The 13,839-nt window shown below is 42.2% G+C and overlaps 2 protein-coding genes across 7 annotated transcripts; both read left to right on the forward strand.

Annotated features, from left to right (window-relative positions):
* Positions 1-117: 117 nt before the first annotated feature.
* TFAM (transcription factor A, mitochondrial) lies at positions 118-8,294 on the forward strand. Of its 5 annotated transcripts, XM_080347440.1 has the most exons (9): positions 118-268; positions 353-486; positions 1,034-1,195; positions 2,873-2,943; positions 4,218-4,367; positions 5,489-5,584; positions 6,095-6,151; positions 7,110-7,332; positions 7,729-8,294. In XM_080347440.1, exons 1-8 carry the CDS (start codon positions 201-203, stop codon positions 7,326-7,328), a joined length of 957 nt encoding a protein of 318 aa, XP_080203566.1. In that variant the 5' UTR covers positions 118-200; the 3' UTR covers positions 7,329-7,332; positions 7,729-8,294. The 5 variants fall into 5 exon arrangements, with proteins under 5 accessions (XP_080203566.1, XP_080203565.1, XP_080203567.1 ...); XM_080347439.1 differs by having other exon boundaries at positions 7,110-8,294; XM_080347441.1 differs by having other exon boundaries at positions 1,037-1,195; positions 7,110-8,294.
* A 244-nt stretch (positions 8,295-8,538) lies between these two features.
* On the forward strand, positions 8,539-12,817 carry DNAJC9 (DnaJ heat shock protein family (Hsp40) member C9). Of its 2 annotated transcripts, XM_080347446.1 has the most exons (6): positions 8,539-8,835; positions 8,913-9,053; positions 9,146-9,400; positions 10,201-10,284; positions 10,890-11,034; positions 11,306-12,817. In XM_080347446.1, the coding sequence occupies exons 1-5, from the start codon at positions 8,656-8,658 to the stop codon at positions 11,007-11,009; spliced, it is 780 nt and encodes a 259-aa protein (XP_080203572.1). In that variant the 5' UTR covers positions 8,539-8,655; the 3' UTR covers positions 11,010-11,034; positions 11,306-12,817. The 2 variants fall into 2 exon arrangements, with proteins under 2 accessions (XP_080203572.1, XP_080203571.1); XM_080347445.1 differs by having other exon boundaries at positions 10,890-12,817.
* The last annotated feature ends 1,022 nt before the right edge of the window (positions 12,818-13,839 follow it).

Here is a 13,839-nt window from a genome sequence, read left to right on the forward strand (position 1 = left end):
TAGCGTGTGCCGTGTGCATGAACCGGGGTCAGGCGGGGGCCGGGCGGTTGAACCGGGAGCGGGCACAGGGACCCAGCGCGGGGTCACCTTGGGTCTGGGAAGGGGGCGGTGCCTCTTCCTCGCCCCGCCCCTTTGCGGGCGTCATAGCAACAAGCAGCCAATCCGCAGGTCGCTGTCCCAGCGTGCCGTGCGGCGGCAGCATGGCGGGCGCGCTGGCGCTGCTGGGCCGGGCCGCGGCCTTGCTGGGCGGCGCGCAGCGGCTCCTGAGGTGCGCGGGGTGCGCGGCGGCGGTGGGCGGGGCGCTCTGGCTCTCCCCGTGCCCGCGGCGGTAACCGCGGTGTGTTGTGTGCAGGGGCAGCGGCGCTGGCCTGGCCGAGAGGTGCCTGTCCCGGGGGAGCGGCGCGGAGGAGCGGCCCAAGCGGCCCCTGACGGCCTATTTCCGATTCCTGAAGGAGCAGCACGCGGCTTTCCGGCAGAGGAACCCGGGTGAGGCCGCGAGGCTTCGTGCTGCTGCATCCGGAGTGGATTAGAAGGGGGTGGTCAGTAGGTCAGAGGGGTTCTCCTGCCCGTCTACTCTGCTCTGGGGAGACCACACCTGGAATCTTGTGTCCAGTTGTGGCCCCTCAGTTCCAGCAGGACAGGGAACTGCTGGAGAGAGTCCAGCGCAGCCACCAAGATGCTGAAGGGAGTGGAGCATCTCCCGTGTGAGGAAAGGCTGAGGGAGCTGGGGCTCTGGAACTTGGAGGAGACTGAGGGGTGACCTCATTCATGGTGATCAATATGGAAAGGGTGAGTGTCAGGAGGATGGAGCCAGTCTCCTCTTAGTGACAACCAAAGATAGGACAAGGGGTAATGGGTTCAAACTGGAACACAAGAGGTTCCATTTAAATATGAGAAGACACTTCTTCCCAGTGAGGGTGGCAGAGCCTGGCCCAGTCTGCCCAGGGAGGTTGTGGAGTCTCCTTCTCTGCAGACATTCAGGACCTGCCTGGACACCTTCCTGTGTAACCTCATCTGGGTATTCCTGCTCCAGCAGGGGGATTGCACTGGATGAGCTTTCGAGGTCCCTTCCAACCCCGACACTGTGATTCCTTGAAACACAGAGATCTGAACCCCTCGGGTGCTCTGGGTTCCCTAGAGAATCTGCCGTCCCTCCGGGTGCTACCAGTGCTTCGTAAAGGGAAACTGGAACAAAGTATCGCTTTGTGAAACTGAGTGTCACGGAGTAGCTGAAGTGCACTACCGTAGTTTTAGGAGACCTAAACCATCTCATTGTCTGTATCGTACCCCAAAGAGATTCAGCATTGCCGTAATTCCAGCCTCTGCATGTGTTAACTTAGTTTTTATACTCAATAAGCCCTGAAAGTTAATGCTTTTCTGTAACTTTAAAAATGCTTGAAGGAAGAGCTCATCTGGCAGTATATGTTAACAATAATTTGTGATTTTCATTTATCTTTAGATCCATATGTATTTGAAGTGCACTATTGCTGATACAATGAGCTGGATATGATTTTATTTTGCTGCTTAATAATTTAAAAAACTACACGTACTGGATTACCTCGATGTATATGTGAGAAAAAGTGACTGTAGTTAGAAGAAAATGTTTTTTCTGTGAATGTGTTTAATGTGTTATCTAAAAATTCGTTTATAGGCAATGTGGTTGCTCTTGTCAGATAGAAGCAAAATACAATGCTGTGCTGATTTTGAAAATACTGTTGAAGTGAGTGTTAAAATATTTAAAGATCCATGGTCACATTGGGCAAGTCATGAGGTAAATCTGAGTATAGAGCCCCTTTGATACCCTGTGTTGCTCAGTAGTTCAAGAGTTCAGCTGTCTGAAAGGCTGAGACCCTGAGCTTGCAGAGGTTTTTGTAGGTGTGTGCCACACCAGGCTTTTCCACGTTTCCAAAATGTGAGTTATCTGCAAATAAGTGCACTGCAAATTGAGAATTTGGGGCTTTCTTGTTCCAATAGAGGTAATGTTCAAAAATAAACTGACTTTTTTTTTTTTCTTGTATTATTGGCAAAGCATTGTATTTTCAAATATTTTCAGTATACTTGGACTTAAGACTCTCCACCTGTCTTGTTTTTGCCAGAATTCTGAAAGTCAAGTTACTGATAAGAGCTTAATTCTACTGTTAAATGGCTGAACTTTACATTTGAGGTGGGAGAGACAAAGATTTATTATTTCTTTTAGCATGAAGCAGAGCAAAAGCCTGGAAAGGGTTTTTCAAGAAAATAGAAACTTATATCTTCTTTCTACCACCCTCTGGGTTCTTATTTGTTTTTTAATTATTTTGTTTTCCCCATTTACAAATTCAGGTCTGGCTGGAAACCTCATCAAAGCACCATAGTGCAAGGGCTTTGTCAAAGGCAGTCAGCTGAAAACCAAAGCACATTCAAGTCACTGTAATTTTGTTTGTGAGAGAAAGAAATTATTTTTTCTTTAACCTTCTATTGAATAATATTGTAAATGAAGGACTTTATTTTAATAAAGATCAAGCACATGTGCTGTATCAGGTGGATAAAGTCACATTATACTTGCTTTGAAGAATCCAGCAGACTCTTTTTGCCAGAAACAGAGAACTGGAAAAAAGAAACTCTTATGGAGAGGTGGTAGCTGTCTGTCTTGGAATGGTGCTTCCGTTTATAACTCTGTGTTTCATTTGAGTTTGCAGCAAGAGCAGGGACTCTTCCCCCAAACATTACAGTTCCCTTTAATTGCCCCAGTAAGTTAGTTTTATGAAAGGAGGAAAATGCATTTGTACAGGAAAAATATTCTAGTGACAGCTTTTCTTGGAAAAAATGGAAGCAGTTTGCTAAAGATACAATATTGATCTTTATTTTCTTGCTTTCTAATTTTAACGGACAGAAATAGGCAATGTGGAGCTGGTTAGAAAAATAGCAGGTGCTTGGAAGGAGTTACCAGCATCACAGAAGCAGGTGAGTTTGTATCTTTGCCCTGTGTACTTTGAATTCTATAGAATCTTAATGGTGGGTTTTGTTTGGTGTCCTCTGTGGATTTTGTGGTTTGTGTGGTGATTTTTTTGTTTGCTGGGGTTTTTTTTAAAACAACATTTAAAAGGCACTTTTGTACAAAGGTTTAGACATAAATACAATTCTGAAGAGAATTTGGATCTTTGAAGTACACAGCTTTGATACTTGTACCTGTGGCAATGGTTTTTGTATTTTTAATCTGTTGTCAGAGAAAGACACAGGTCTTGCTCTCTGTGGCTGCAGAGCTGGGAACCAACATCTCATTTCTTTTGGAAGGGTAATTGCAGATGTGTGTGCATTACGTGTATAATAACTTAAGTATTGTAAAGTTGTTCTACTTTTATATGCATGTTAGGTGAAACTTAAATTAATTTTGATGAAAGGACCAGCTTTTTTTTTCTGCTGATTAGATAGAAACCAGAGACTATACTTACAGGTAACTTTCTTGAAGTTTCTTCTTTTTGTCATAGGCATTGAAGTTTCTTAAAGAGTGGCAGTTTCAAGGGATAATTTAAAACAACTGAATTGCTAATCATTGCTGATTATAAGTGCATTTATAGCAAAATCATTGTTCTTCCTTGATTGCAGTCAGCAATTAGATTCAGTTAGGAACTAATTGCAGATTTCTAGCTAAAATAATGTCTTTGTTCAATGGAATTGAAGTACTTTTCTATCCCTTCTGGACTTCTGACTCTGTGTGCTTTAGTATAAATCTACCTTTCCATTTGTATGCCTGAAATGGAGAGCAGGATGGTGATTTTTCAGGTCTGCCTGGGTGCTGGCTATCCTGGCTCAGCTCTGCTTGCTGCCCAGGCCATGGTTTTATCGTCCTTCTATACCTGATATTGGCAGGTGTAAGAATCTTTTTAGTGACTGGAGCACCTGTGTGCTGCAGCGGGTAATCATTTCAACCGCGCTTCAGCATTTCCTCCATGTATGGAAGATTGTTATTGCTTTGAGCTGCGTCTGAAGACTCATCCGGCGTTACCAGATTAACAGATCATTAATGGGACAGGCCCAGGTTTTGAAGCAGAGTTCTGAATCCATTCTAATCAAACATCTGAAATTACTTATCTACTTTAAAAATATTGTGCTCCAGGGTGGTCTGCATTTTTTTTTTTTTTTTTTTTTTTAGCAGATTAGAAGTGTTAGCTTGTTTAATGGTCAAGTGCTTCAGACTGACAGCATGTGTTTAAGGTTGATGATGGTTTGCTTTGCAGATTTATGAGGACGCTAGAAAGGCAGACTGGCAAAAATACCAGCAGCAGCTGGCCATGTATAAAGCACAGCTAACGCCAGCCCAGGCCGCGGCTCTGAAAGAAGAACGGAGAAGACGACTGGCAAAAAGACAATTGTTCAGGGTCAGAAGAGTAAGTACCTTGAAGCTGAAGGTTCTTTCCTATTTTTCTTGTATACAGAGCAGAGCTGAAGCATGTTTAGAAATAGAAAAGCCACTCTTAGAATAAAAATCCACAACACACCACCACCAAAACACACCAAGAACCCCAAACAAAAGCCAGCAAACCCCATGGACTAAAATAATTGCTGGTGTTAGCAGTTATTTCAGCGGTTTTCCTGTGTTTGAAGACCAGAATTAGAACTTCATGCTCACAGGTAGCTTTTCCATGCTTTTTACTTCCAGTTCCTAAAGCTGCCCTGAGGAATGGCGGGTAATAAAAGATATTAGAAGCAGCAGTGCTTTGTGTGGTTGCAAAGACATCCAGAAACGGCTTCTCACAAAGGCCTTGTGTCTGTTACTTTCAGTTGCCCCTGCAAGGTGGTGGCTGTTTGAAGTCACCTTTTTTCCTTCCTTTTTTTGGATTCTGCCACTTTGCTACCTGGGCAGCTGCTGGCACGTTGAACTAGAACTGTGTAGAGGCACATCTGGTAGTGCCCTTTATTGACTTATTCATGCAGATCATCTTCCCTGTTCCCTTTTAGCTGGTTTATATACAAATCCTGAGAGACAGGACTATCTGTAAAACTACAATCATCCCTGTAGGCAAAGCATTCTGATAGCAGAAACCTAGTTTGTTCTTTTTTTTTTTCCTTGGAAATCTGCTGGTTCTGTTCCACCTTGTCACCTCCCACCAAGTAGGGTATCTGTCCTCCTCTCAGCAAGTGTTTCACACCAGAAACCAAAGCCTTTCTAAGATAATAGAAAACTTGTCAGCGTGACTTTCATACTGAGTGGAATGTAGTAACAGTTTTTGTTTTTCTGGAAGACTTAGCTGAAGTAAGGAGCAGTTTTAAAATGCCTTTTTTAATGTGTGAGAATTCAAGTTGTTAGCTTTTCTTAATATAGTTTACCATTAGTCTTGACAAGTGAGAATAGCTAAAGCATGTTTACATGCAGTCCAGGTTGCAGAATAAACCACCAAAAAATTAATTTGAATCTGATTTTTGTATAAAACATAAAGACAAATGCTAAGTTTTGTTTCAGAAAAAGTACATGCTTGGTGAATTGAATAACTTTTCTTGTTTTTTAAAGGAATTGACTGTCCTTGGAAAACCTAAAAGACCTCGTAGTGGCTTTAACATTTTTGTGTCAGAAAACTTCAAAGAAAGTGTGGGAATTTCACCTGTGGTAAGCCAGGAAAGGTTGTCCTTTAAAACAGATCTATTGAATTGAGAAAATCTGTTTTATATTCTGTCATTTTCAAATAAACCATTCTATAGTTCAGTGTTCAGTTCACTTCTAAAGTAGTACAAAGTTTCCTGTGGTCACAGTTAACATTTATGTGGGCTTGCCTGAAGTTAGGGTTTGGTTTAAATGAAACCAAAATGCAGGGTGAGATGTAGTCTTGTTGCTATAAATCAGCTCAGTTGTTCTGCTTGCCTGCTTTTTTGGCAGTCTAAGTAATTTAAACTGCTTTGTGCTTTTATTACCTGTAAATGTAGCTCAGGTGATGCCCAGCAACTTGTTGAACTGTGTCATTTATTATTTACATTAAGGGGGGGTATTAAGCCCATGTCACTGTGCGTTTTTACCTTGATTTATACTTGGTCTTCACTAGTTTGGCACTTATCTGTAACCCTCTGTGGTGACTCTGCTGTTGAAATAATCCTAATTTATTGCCTATTCTGTATCCTGTAGGCAAAGATGAAGCAGTTATTTGACTCATGGCAAAAACTGTCCACTACTCAAAAGCAGGTACGTTAGTGGATTTTGATGAGGCGGTGATCTGATGACAAACTCTAATCAAAATCAATAAATTCTCACAGAATCTTGAACTGGATTGTCCAAATATAATACTGAGGAAAATACTCCAAGATCGTCTTTGTGCATCTTGGGAAAGACTGTCATTATTTTTATTCCAGTAGTGACCATTCCTTCCATGGTGTTGGTGAAATGTGAGCAGGTGGGATAGGATGCAAGTTCTGTATGGCTGGAAATGGATGTTGAGTGGCATCTCAGGAGGAAGGTGGAATAACATACAACAATTTGATTTTTTTTTTTTTTTTCTAATCTATAATATTTTTAAATGGCAGCATATTAATTTGCTGTTCATTGCAAGACCTGACAGGTAAAAGCAACAGAAATCTACAAGTGATGTGTGCACAGTAATTTATTAACTTGAGTTTTCTTGGGCATGGTTTTCTGCCAGTTTTCTCAGTGTATCAAAATATGAACCTGCAGATTGGGGGTATGAAAATCAGAGGAGAAGCGATACTGAAATCTGACCTAAGCCTCCAGATTTTCAAGTATTCTGTATGTTCCTCCTGAACGACCTTACGGATTGTTTTGAACGTGTACTTAGAACCTGCGCTAAGTTCACGTTTTTGCTGTAGAAAAAGTTGTGCAGAAATATCATGTTCCGTACTTGCCAGCTCCCTCAAACTAGTACTCAAAAAGCCTTAATGAATAAATTTCCTCTTCAGGAATGGCCATCTGTTGACATAACCATAATTCAATGCTAAGATTTCATTTTTTTGTGCAAATTTGATTTTTTTAAAATTTGCTGGAGGCAGAAGTTCGTGCCTGGCATGCACACGTAGGTCTGGTGGTGAGTCACCTTTGTATCAAAGGGAGGATGTGACCTGGCAGTTATCCCCACACAGCCCCTTCCATAACTGTTTGTATTTCCTAACGATACATAATTTTCTTCCAGCCGTACCTGCAGCTTGCTGAAGACGATAAGGTTCGGTACGAGAATGAAATCAAGTCGTGGGAAGCAAAAATGATTGAGCTGGGACGTGAAGACCTGGTACGTTCCGGAAAGGAAAAGCCAAAAAAGCAAACTCGTGAAACGGCCAAGAAAGCTGAAACAGCCAAAGCTTCCTCACGTGAAAAGGCAGCAAAGCTAAAGTTGAAAAAATCGGAAGAATAAAATGGTGAAGTATTTTATATTTAATGCCCTTTGGTTGTCATGCCTTTGTCTGGGGGTGTAAATTCTGCAGCCAGCGTTAGTGCTGAAATTGGGGAAACCCATAAAGGGTGACAGAGAGAAGGGGCTGAGGTGACAGAGGACCCAGGGTCTCTGGAACTGACTGAAATAATCATTGAGGGTGTAGCCTGAACTGTACAGTTACCGGTTAATCAAGCTGTGAATAGTGATACTGATGTCAGCAGAGCTCTTCAGTAACAGTAGATAACAGCTGGCTTTTATAAGATATTTTTTATGAAAGCGAGAATATTCTACTGTGTTACCATCTAAATTCTGTAAATAAGAGCTGAAATATGAGTTTTAACACTTCTGTTTTATTCCCTCCATGGTCTTGGTCATGAAGAGATATGTTCTACATTTCAGCAAGAGGCACAAGAAATGTAAAATACCTTTATTGTATGCATCTGTCTTTTTGTACGTATCAATCTGTGTGTACCACTTCTGTTGCATTTCATTAAAGACCATATGATTTTTTTCTATAAACATCTTTATTGGACTCTAATTCCATGGTTTTGTTTGGATACCTGCAAACACTTTTGCCTTCCTGTTGTCGTATTTGGAACAGCTTGGATAGAAAACACACAAACTGGTGGAACTTTGAGTCTTGATGGAATAAATACAGGTATTTTGAAGAGCTGCTTGTTTTTTATTTTACTGGGCTTGGTGTGTGTTGGTAGAAGTCTCACAGGTGTTCTGGAGAACCTGTATTTGTAGAAGGAGCGCTTGGTCAGTAGTCAGGGGGTGTCAGCCTGCGGAGCTGCCTGACCCACAGAGCTGCTGGTTTACCAATGTGGACTGCAAAGCCACACAGGAGATTTTTTTTTTATTTTTTTTTCTTCTTTCTTATTTCCTTTTCCTTTTTCTTCCCTTTTTTCCTTTTCTTACTTTCTAAAATTTTCCTTCCTCCCTTCCTCTCTCCCTCCCCTATTTTTCGCCTCTATTTTTCATTTCTTCTCTCTTTCCTTTTTCCCCTCACTGCTGTTGCTGTCTCTCCCAGCCAGGAGGTTCGTCCCTCACGCGCACGTTCCCAGCAGGTCCCTGAGGGGACCTCGAACCTCCTTCCCCGGCGCGTGTGGGAGAACTCGGGCCCGGCGGTTCGGAGACACCGGCCCGGGGCGGGCGGGACTCGGACTCGGCTCCCCGGGTGGGGCGGGACTCGGCTCCCCGGGGCCGTCCGCCCAGCGCCGGCACGTTCCCGCCTCCCGCCCGGCTCTCGCGATATCCGTGGCTGCGCGGCGCGGTTGGCGCTGTGAGGCGGACGGCCGGCGGGATGGGACTGCTGGAGCAGTGCGAGGCCGCCTTCGGCTCCGCCGACCTCTACCGCGTCCTGGGCGTCCGCCGAGAGGCCTCGGCCCAGGAGGTCCGCCGGGGCTACCACCGCGCCTCGCTCCGCGTCCACCCCGACCGCGCCGAGCCCGATGCCAAGGAGGAGGCGACGCGGCGGTTCCAGGTGAGCGCGGGCGGGAGGGACGGAGGGATGGCGGCCCCGGGCTGACCGACCGAGCGAGCGGCCCGTGTGTCCCACAGATCCTGGGCAAGGTGTACGCCGTGCTGAGCGACGCGGAGCAGCGCGCCCTGTACGACGAGCAGGGCACGGTGGACGAGAAGAGCGAGGCGCTGAGCGCCCAGCGGGACTGGCAGCAGTACTGGCGGCTGCTCTTCAAGAAGGTGAGAGCGCGTCGGGTTTCTTTAATGCTGTCCCTCACATCCCTCTGGCGAATAAATCCTGTAACTCGAGGGCTGTCACCTCTTTGCTTCAGATCACTGTAAAGGATATTGAGGACTTTGAAAAGAACTATAAAGATTCAGAAGAAGAGCTAGCTGATATTAAAGCAGCGTACGTGGATTTTGAGGGCGACGTGGACAGGATACTGGAGTCTGTGTTGTGTGCAGACTATACAGATGAACCAAGAATACGGAAAATCATAGAAAAAGCCATTGACTCTGGAGAAGTCCCATCCTACAAAGCTTTCGTAAAAGAGTCTAAGCAGAAAATGTCTGCAAGAAAAAGACGGGTAGGTTATGTCAATCAGGCACCAAAGGGAAACATTATTTATTATAAGCTTTTAATCTCCCTTGGTAGAAATAAATGAAACTGTTCTTAAGACAAATACTTGCCAGTGGTTACAGATTTTGCTCAGTTTTGATTTTCACGTTTAGCCACCTGTGTTCTCCACCCCGACACCCCTAAATTGTGAAAGCTTTTGAGTTGTAACAGGCTGTTGCCTATTAAATCTTTCTTTTATTTCATTATTACATACAATGGCTTATTACAGTTTAGCATGTCAGTGCATCTATTCACAGAGCCATGAGTTGCTGAAGTTAAGAAGTGTAGGTGAGGTGAAAATATATTATGCTTGCCTTCTGACAAGTGTGAAATAACATTCTGCAGTAAATGCACCTCATCTCCATCCTGGAGATGGTGGTTGTATTTGGGTTTTTTTTTTCCTATTTTCTTCTTTTTTTACATTTTGTAGAATATGTCATATGCACATCATAGTAACCTTTCTCCAATGTCAGAAAATGTAATAGCCGGTAAGGCAAAAAAAAAAAAGAGTGGAGGGAACAGGGATGGAGGGATGGGGATGGACATCTCATCATGTTCAGCATTGTGAAACTGCAAAAAATCTGTCTCACTCTGCTGAACTGCAGAACCAGAACAGGCTTTCTCTCATCTGCAGCCAGACTGGGACATTGTTTGTGTTTCCTTGCAGCTATTTATATACAGATGCAAAATAAAGTGTTTGGTAACTACTGTAAGACTTTGTCAAATAACATGCAAAATACTTTTTAAAAAACTGTTTTGCTATTTTAGGCAGAAAAAGAAGCTAGAGAGGCGGAAAAGACTAAGGAAGAACTGGGCCTTGGTGGAGAAGATGACTTGAAAGCGCTGATTCAAGTAAGGCTTTTTGTATCTGTTAAAGATAATTCTGTTACTGACTTATAATTGTGTTTTCCCTGAGCATCTTTGTATTTTGGATCCTTGTAACTCTTCTGAGTTCCCGAAGTTAAAATCTGATCTTCGTGTTAACTACACGTATGGTATGGTTTTCATTACTTGTGTCTTTTGCTTGTCCTTATTGCATGCACAGTCAAAATATTTAACTTATAAAGGAACATACTGTTCACATTCTGTTTTGGGGAATGTTTTCTGTTTCTTTTTTCATTCTTCCACAGGCTTCCTAGAATGTTCATGCCTAATCATTCCTTAAATTATAATAGTTTGGGGTCTAAACTAGAAATAACTTTGCTTTCCTAGCCTTATGTTGTGGTGGTTTTTTATAGCCACTCTTTACCTCTGTCTTGATACTTGTGGAAGTATAGAGTCTAGAGTATACAAGTAGGGTTTTGCTTGACAGTGCTATACCTCCTGTAGCTTGTGTTCCTTGCTTAATATATGCTGAGATTTTATGTAGTTATCTAACTTCAACAGAATAATCTGTATTGGGAAGTAGTAAAAGTTTTGGTGTTTGATTTTTATTTTTTTTTTTCCCCCTTCCCTAGAGCAGAAATAAGGATCGAAAAAAGGAGATGGATGACTTTTTGGCCCAACTGGAAGCAAAGTATGGGAACAATGCTAAAAAAGGAGGGAAGAAGACTACAGCCAAGAAAGGAAATAAATAAATAATTGTGTAGGCTGAAATATCAGGTATCATTTTGTACGGGAACATGTAGATTTGGGAGAATTCCAGAGTTTTTCTGGACTACTGTTTCAGAGTGTGTGTGCATCAATTTGCTGTGATGGGGAGGTATGATGCAGAACACATTGTGAACAAAACAGACAAAGCATTCTGGTGCTACTGTTTAAAGTCCTTTCGGAGCTCTTCAGTGAAGGTCAGATTCTTGACTAAGTGTTGTTACAGCAAGGAATGCATGTGATGCTTGTTAAACTTGAGCTGAAGCACTTTCTTTCCAAACAGCTAATGGATATCGGTGCAGCTGATGGCAAAACAATGTCATCCCACACCTTTGAGAGTCCTCAGTGCCAATTCCTGCAGTTTCCAAGTTGGAAGCCTTATCTTCTTGCTACTCATGCACTTCTTTTGTAACAAACCTCCTGCTGTTTTTAAAAGTCTTTGCAGTTCAGCTCAACTGGTGTTTTTTGGACATTCAGGTGTATTTATAAAGATACTTGGAAAATGGCAGATTTAATAAATGAAGAGTTTTTGCAGAATTCTGTGCTATGTTGCTTCCCTAGCCCTCTATGTTTTCTAAGTAGCTGTTCAAAACAAACTGATTGTGTTGACTCTCCTGAGTGATGTAAATTAAGCAACTGCTACATACTTCTATAGCACCAGGAAACATGGCTGTATTGTTAACTGTGGCATCAGTGCTGGTAGATGAGAGCGCCATGGACTGTTTGGTCTTTGATTGCCTGTGGCAGATACCACAGGAAGAATGTGAGGCCACAGCACGTGTGTGACTACTCTGAAATTCTCTAACATGCTGATGTGAGGTAATAAACTTGAAAATCCACAGAACAGAGTCGGTTCTGTGTATTTCTAGGGTTCATGATGTCCCATGACAAGGTGTTTCAAAGCTTAGAAATGTAGTGCATGTTAGTTCAACAGCGTCACAGTCAAGTCTGCTGGAGGATGGTAGTGATGAGCTACTTTATTGTATTTGTCAACACTTCTGTTATTTTGTAAGCAAAGTACTTCTGTAAGATGTGCCAACGGTTTAAAGGTTTTTGCTTTAGCTATTTTTAATCCACTTGACATAGTGTGCTGGGGTATGAATTTGAAGGGTAACTTGTTTTCAACATACTACAGCTCAACGGGATGGGGCTGGCTTTATTTTGTCGGTCATTTTTCAAAGGCTTATGAGCCACAAGGTGACCACTGGTTGTGGGTCGAGGTCCTTGCTGCTGCATTGGTGGGTTCAGGAACAGACCGTTTAATAGAGCTTCCTTGGGGGAAGCCAGAGGTGGATCGGAACTCTGTTCCCTATTATTTGGCTGCTTTCATAATTGTTCTGACTCTCAGAGTCCAGCAAATCATTATGTTGCCTAACACATGACAGGAACGTTACTTTCACTATACAAAATAGATACCTAACAGCCCAAGAGAAGTCTCTTATGTCAACCATCTGTACAGAAACAAAAAAACCTACTATATGATGAGAATGCTTTCACTTTTTTAGCACACTGACTCATCTGGGCTGTGAAATACTGCATTATGTTACTAGAAGCCTATTTGTGTATTTTTGTAACTTATGCACTGGGGCTCCCTGAGGAATGGCACTGATACAAAGGGGATGCTTATCTCCAGTTACCTTGAGATAACAAAATGACGCATTGTACAATGTTCCAGTAGTCTTTATGGTTTAAGAGAAATGGTCTTTTCAAAGGGTTTAGTGAATAGAGGCCTCTCTTTAGCATCAGATTATCTCTATGCAAACTTAAGAGATTTAGATTGAGCCCAGAGCTCTTTTTACCCCTCTAGAAATGCAAAGGAAAGTTAACCCAGTTACATTTGCACAGTTCTACTTTGCTTTCTTTTCCCTTATTTTTGATTAGAGCAGACTTGTATCAACTGGACTCAAGAACTTCAATATTAAAATTATTAGCTGTTCTGTAGGTACCGTTAACAGGTACCTACAGGATGCATAACACAGAGTGGGGAAATAGGGGAGCCACTTCATAAAGAATACTGATATTATTTTTCCATTATTAGCTGTAATTTGAAAAATATTTATAAGGGAATTTAGAAAAAAAGTGCTCTTTAATTGCTCTTTAAAGGAACAACTGTTTTCATGCAGTGTCCTGACTTTGTTAAAATACAGTAAGTGGTTGTTCCACCTTGTCTTTACACTTACTTGTAGTCTGGTAGGGGTTGGGAGTAAGACCTTCAACTAATCTCTCATTTTGAGAAGCTTGTATTTCGTGTTTTTCTTTTGTTTGGAGCCATAAGGGCAACTACAGCTAATACCCCTGGTATGTCTGCCACACAGTGCAGAATACATCTATTAAAAGCTATGTTGCATCTGTGAATTGTGAAACTTCATGGTGAAGTGCAGAAATCTTGTATAATTGCAGGTATTTTTAGAAGGGGAGACTGACCTATTCTGTGAAATTACCATAAAATATCTCACCAGGAAAACAACGTCACTTTCTTTGCATAGTGTCCTGAACTACTTGGAACTCCTTTTTGCCTCTTAAATCTTCTTCCATCACTGAGGAAGAGGTATAAGTGTGTAACACAGGAAAAGGCAGTGGTATGCTACCGTTAAAGCTGTCAGTTCTGTTCAGATGCTTTGCTACCTTATTTTTACACAACTGTGTTAATATCTGCTGCAATTACTACAGGATTCATAACTTGACTAAGTTGAGTTATAGAAGCAGTATCACGTTCAGTGCGTGCTTTTGGTAGTATAATATTGCTTTAAACATATAAATGCAGTTTAAAAAAATTAAGTTACTACTGCTGTGAAAGGCCTGATTAGTCTTCTGTAG

This window comes from Nesoenas mayeri, assembly GCF_963082525.1.
Source record: "Nesoenas mayeri genome assembly, chromosome: 7".
Taxonomy (NCBI): Eukaryota; Metazoa; Chordata; class Aves; order Columbiformes; family Columbidae; genus Nesoenas; species Nesoenas mayeri.

Bases quoted from the DNA above. Each gene is read 5' to 3' on its own strand.
- TFAM (XM_080347439.1), top strand. From the start codon at position 201: ATGGCGGGCGCGCTGGCGCTGCTGGGCCGGGCCGCGGCCTTGCTGGGC. The intron at 5,585-6,094 runs GTAAGCCAGGAA...TGTATCCTGTAG, and splicing joins GTGTGGGAATTTCACCTGTG to GCAAAGATGAAGCAGTTATT. The intron at 6,152-7,109 runs GTACGTTAGTGG...ATTTTCTTCCAG, and splicing joins TGTCCACTACTCAAAAGCAG to CCGTACCTGCAGCTTGCTGA.
- DNAJC9 (XM_080347445.1), top strand. From the start codon at position 8,656: ATGGGACTGCTGGAGCAGTGCGAGGCCGCCTTCGGCTCCGCCGACCTC. The intron at 8,836-8,912 runs GTGAGCGCGGGC...TGTGTCCCACAG, and splicing joins AGGCGACGCGGCGGTTCCAG to ATCCTGGGCAAGGTGTACGC. The intron at 10,285-10,889 runs GTAAGGCTTTTT...CCCCTTCCCTAG, and splicing joins ACTTGAAAGCGCTGATTCAA to AGCAGAAATAAGGATCGAAA.